At 34.0% G+C, this 5,432-nt stretch overlaps 1 protein-coding gene across 1 annotated transcript; it reads left to right on the top strand.

Annotated features, from left to right (window-relative positions):
* Positions 1-2,504, top strand: LOC122608361 (protein ROLLING AND ERECT LEAF 2-like). The gene is made up of 4 exons (XM_043781456.1): positions 1-649; positions 898-1,073; positions 1,308-1,531; positions 1,700-2,504. The coding sequence occupies exons 1-4, from the start codon at positions 73-75 to the stop codon at positions 2,466-2,468; spliced, it is 1,746 nt and encodes a 581-aa protein (XP_043637391.1). The 5' UTR covers positions 1-72; the 3' UTR covers positions 2,469-2,504.
* Positions 2,505-5,432: the final 2,928 nt, after the last annotated feature.

Below are 5,432 nucleotides of genomic sequence, written 5' to 3'. Positions count from 1 at the left end.
TTAGTGACTAATTAAAATGCACACCAAGTTTATTGGTTGAAAACACACATCAGATCTTAAAACACAAGAAACATGGGGTGTTCTCCATCAAAGATTAACAACATAGAAACTATAAATCAGTGCAAAAAAAGAAAAACATTTTTGAAACAATCAATCTCTGCTTGTAATGCATTTGCCAATGCCCACTTTGCGTATGTCACTGCCCTTAAAAACACTGGTATCGCCCTTAGTGACTATGCCCACGATGAGCTCCAATCCAACGACGATGACCTCTCTCGTGTGCCTCCACATCCGTCTTCTTATGATACTCTTTGTCTAACGAAGAAAGATGTGGCGTGGGACTTTTTTTCTACGTTGATGGAGGATGTGAGATTGGTTGAAGTTGACGATAATCAAGGTAGTAGTAGAATCGAGATACCAATGAGTCGGAAAATTCAAAGTGATCAACATGGTGTTCACAAGGAAAGCAAGAAAAGGCCTTCTCCCGTTAGATCATCATCCAATAATGTGGAGAATTCAAAGTTGTTGGATGTATTCACAGAACTTGATGATGGTTTTCTTAAAGCTTCCGAGAGTGCCCATCAAGTGTTAAAGATTCTCAAGGCCAATGATCAGTTGCACCACCACTCGAATTTAGCCAATAATCAAGGTATATATATATATATATATGATCAAATTGTATCATCATATGGTTTTATATTCTTGTTTAGTGAACCAATTTCAAGAATACATTTCAGCACCTTTAGGCGAAACTATCTGCTTATGCCAAAAAAATTTAAAAGACTGATAAGACGATATGGTACATTTTTCACGACAAGACAGTGTTTGGACCATTTTTATGGAACTCGATTATTTATTTGGCTGAACTCGATATTATGAACATTTGCTTGGTTTTAGGCCATATTAATCATTCTACACGGGTCATGCGCGTCATCACATGGAACAAGTCAATTGAAAGACCACAAATCGCCAATGTTGTGAAGGGTGAGTTTGCTTCAAAAGGGAAAGAAAGTCTTGTTACACTATTAGATAAGATGCTAGCTTGGGAGACAAAGCTATATGATCAAATGAAGGTAACTTATGATTTGTTTTCAATTTTTTTATTTTTATTTTTTTGTATTTCTAGTCCTTTGTTACTAAATACATATAGCCTGAATTTAATTTCTCTTCAAACCAACAAAACTTAATAACATAAATCTATGAACCAAGAATCTGCATTTGAACATTTCTTGTGTTGTTAAGTTTGTGAGATCGATACGATTTTATTTGATAGTAAATCTTAACTTAGTGATGATGTTGATCAACAGACTGGTGAAGCTATGAAATTTGCATACCAGAAAAAGGTTGCTTCACTAGATAAACTTAAAAAGCGTGGCGCTAGCACTGATGTATTGGAACGAACAAAAGCAACTGTAAGTCATATGCACACAAGATACATCGTCGACCTACAGTTCATTGATTCAACCATTGCAAAAATCATTCGCCTTCGTGATCAACAGCTATACCCCAAACTTGTTCAGCTTGTTAAAGAGTATGTTCAGATTCATAGAGCAATTTAATAATTTGTGTACACTAAAAATAAGTCAATTTGTTACACCCAAATTCTTCGCAGTTCCTTTTCTCCTGCGAGAAAAGAAACTAATTGTCATAAATTCATACTGTACATTTTTATGGAAAAGTGATTGAAAGTTGTTTGCAGGATTGGAATAATGTGGGAGAATATGCGAAAGCAACACGAACACCAATTGAAGATCGTGCAGGCGTTACAAAATATTGAAATTTCGCAATTGGCAAAAGGATCGTTATGTGAGTGCAATATGATTAACACGCAACTACTTCAATTTCATTTGAAGGTTTGGTGTTGTGAGTTTGAAAAACTCATCCAACACGAGAAAATCTTCATCAAGTCACTTATGTATTGGCTAAAACTTAACCTAGTTTCGTTGGACAACAATAGCTCATCTGCGAAACATACTCAAAATCGCAAGATGGTGACATTGTTATGTACATGGCAAGAAAAATTGGAGAAGCTGCCAGAAGAAGAAACAAAAACGGCGATAAACAAATTGGCATGTATGATAAATACTATGGTTGAGTATCAGTCAGAAGAGAAGAGGCTCAAAAACATATGTGAAGAAACGCAACAAGAAATAATAAAGAAATCACGTAAGTTTGAAGAATGGTGTGACAAAAAGATATCAAAGAGAACAACACATACAGACGAGCTGGATGATATAGATGTAATGGATGATATGGAGGCGATTGCTGAGCAACAGGTTGTGACTGAGGCGTTGAAGAAACGATTGGAAGCGGAAGAAAAAATGTATCGTCGGAAATGTGTTGAAGTGAAGGAGAAATCATTGATCAATATGAAAAATGGGTTGCAGGATGTTTTTAGGGCCATGTATGAATTTTCTTGTGCTTGTTCATGCATGTATGGAAGCTTGAATTCAAATGCAAGTTTCTAAGTATTATCTAAACAAAAACTTATCTATTATAATAAAATTAAGTCTATTGATTCTCAAATCAGCATGATTCAATCTCAATTACATAAAAAAACCACTCAAATCTCACAAAAATCACACTGATAGTCAGGGTTGATTTGCCCAAATTAATAGAAAAAGTTTTTTGTTTTTTTTTTTGTATTTGTTGTATTTACATGCGGAAAGAAAACCTTCATCTTTCTGCAACGCGGACTTCCATGGACAACTTTTTCATGTGCCCGAACCATTATTTTGCCTAAAAGAGATGCAACAGAATTACGCTCAATGCAGCAACCTTCAGCAGCTATCATTTCTGATTCTAACAGCTATAGGCGCATATCCTGCAACTGCAAGTGAAGCTATCCACCCTCCAAACTAAAAGGGCACAGATTTTGACTCCTGAAGCTGCAGGAATATCTTGAACAGCAAGAGGCAAAATAACCAAAGACACGACAAAAAACAAAGGCACCATCTTTGAATACAAAAGTGCAGGTTCAAAAAAAAATAATTCATGAAAGCATTAGCGGCTGATGGAATAGCAACATCAAGAATCACAAGAATAGTTAATATACAGAAAATCCCAAGAATAGCACTTGAAAGTTAAAACTTGGTTAAAGCAGCAACAAAAGCCTGTTTGAATTGCTTATCTGCTGCAATGAATTGGCTACCAGACTAAAAAAAGTACTTAAATTCATAGTAAAAAAGAAATTGACAATAAATATGGACTAATTGTCCTACAAGAGAAATCTATAATTTCAACTTAGCAATGTGCTACCTTTTCTTAATCTTTATTGTGATCTTACAGTTTAAATAACTTAGAGTTTTGCCCTCTAAGAGCTGGCAGGGCCTCAGTGTCTGGAATATCAAAAGTCCCAACTTCAAAATCTGGTGGTGGCGACAAAGTTAAAGAAGGTAAAGTTGATAACAAACTGAGGCAATCAACTTGAAAGAAGGTGAAAATTCAAAGGAAGACGAGGATACGAAGAAAAACGAAGATCGGCCAAAATTATGGTTTTTCCATAAATCATAATAGAACATAATGTTTTTTTATCAATAAACTTGCATACAATGTTCTTAAGGTTGCCATCAATGAGCCCAAAAATTATGGACATAAACAGGTAATGATACAAGTATGTTACATTATGGCAGAATCTTGACTTACATGTTGTTATCTTTTATTAAATTTGCATAGTCAGAGTTATCCAACCAGGCCTGTTTTGCCCTGTATCAGTAAATTGCCCATTTTGACTTGACCCATTACCCAAGTTAACCATCCTGGCCAGTTTTGGCTTATACTATCATTTTGATGTACTCAAAGGAATCCCAGGCAATACTTTTTATTTGTTGTTTTTTTGGTAAAGGGATCGCTTTAAGGAAAAATGAATGCCTCATGATGGCTGTAAGAAGAGCATATCGCCTCCTGTCCTTTATACGTTATGGTTTAAACCACTTAGCAAAAAGTATATCGTCCCCTAAATGGACCATGTCATGATCTCAACAAGGTTTTTGTGCGCCACCCGCTGACAGCAAATGTCGTTAAGACGGCTGCAAATTGATTTTGGTCCAAATAAATATCTATGAAGGTAAAAACTGATAGGTTGTCGTGTTAATGGTTATATATAGATTTCTAGTTTCATACAGTATATAAGTGATCATAAAGATGATTAAACAAAGTAATGTTGCCTTTTATATAAGCGATATATCAATTATATTTATGAAAACTTCAAACAAGATGCCGAAGCTAAAAAAATATTATATCAAATGTCTAGGATTATTTTAGTTAAAAGTTATAATAGAAACTTCGGCAACAGCCAAAAATTAATATATCATTTGAGGTTTTTAAAATTTAAAAAATGTAAAACTTAAAAGTGAAAAAAAAAAAAAAAAAGTGTAAAAAAAAAAAAAAAAGTGTTTTTCAATTTTTTATTGAACAGTGAAAAACACTATTTTTAGGAAAACTTTTATCGAAACTATGATTTGATCGCATTTTCTGCACTGTTTTTGGGAAAACTTTTATTGAAACTATGATTTGATCGTATTTTCTGTATTCCATATTTTCTTGGAAAACAAAAATGAAAAATAAGAGGTATTTTTCTCAAATAAGAGGCATTTTCTGTATTCCACGTTTACAAAACATCTGATGAAAAGTGTCATGTACATATGACATATCTGTGTATATGTAGACAAATTGTACTATGTATATATATAATAAATTCATCCACATTGCTCGTATATATAAAATAAAATACTCCGCCATATATATATATATATATATATATATATATATATGTATATCCACTCATCTACAAACCACATTCAAGTGAGGCTGGTTGGTGACTTTGTTATGTGTATGTCTTATACATCCTTTCCCCAACATAGAGCAAAACCAACTCCCATTCTCTACTTAATTAGCTTCTTACTCCATTTAATTTAGACATGGAAGCCACTATTACGGGCTGGTGCAACTCCGGCTGCCAGAGCAGGATCCGACGACAAGACAAGGTCGACAACAGTTTATTCATCACTACTCGTATATATGTAGGTTTAGAAGCACCCATATGGAGCATTTTGTGGAGGAAAATCAAGAAAAGTAAGAAAAAAGTGCATGGGGTCTCAAATTCGACACAATTCAGCTATGATCCTTTTGAGTATGCACAAAATTTTGATGACGGATTAATGCTAAACGATTATGATGATCTATCAAGATCATTTTCGGCTCGCTTTGCTGTCCCATCTATGGTCTTCCACAAGGGGTTAATTGTTTAAATTATGCAAGTACTCAATAAGATGTAATGTCAATAATGTTTTAATTCTAGTGGACCAAGTGAATGTATATTAATTACATCTATTTTTTATGTCATCATGTATGCATCTAATTTTTACATCTTTGTTCAAACGTAGATCATGCCATCATGTCTTTTTCACGTGAATAAATGCTTAGATTAGAGA

This window comes from Erigeron canadensis, chromosome 7, assembly GCF_010389155.1.
Source record: "Erigeron canadensis isolate Cc75 chromosome 7, C_canadensis_v1, whole genome shotgun sequence".
NCBI lineage: Eukaryota > Viridiplantae > Streptophyta > Magnoliopsida > Asterales > Asteraceae > Erigeron > Erigeron canadensis.
Note: the sequence above shows the minus strand (reverse complement) of the source record. Positions and strands in the feature narration are given on the sequence as shown.

Excerpts from the sequence above, each read along its gene's own strand:
- LOC122608361 (XM_043781456.1), top strand. The coding sequence starts at position 73 with ATGGGGTGTTCTCCATCAAAGATTAACAACATAGAAACTATAAATCAG. Across the intron at positions 1,074-1,307 it reads AGCTATATGATCAAATGAAG|ACTGGTGAAGCTATGAAATT; the intron begins GTAACTTATGAT and ends GTTGATCAACAG. Across the intron at positions 1,532-1,699 it reads CTTGTTCAGCTTGTTAAAGA|GATTGGAATAATGTGGGAGA; the intron begins GTATGTTCAGAT and ends AGTTGTTTGCAG.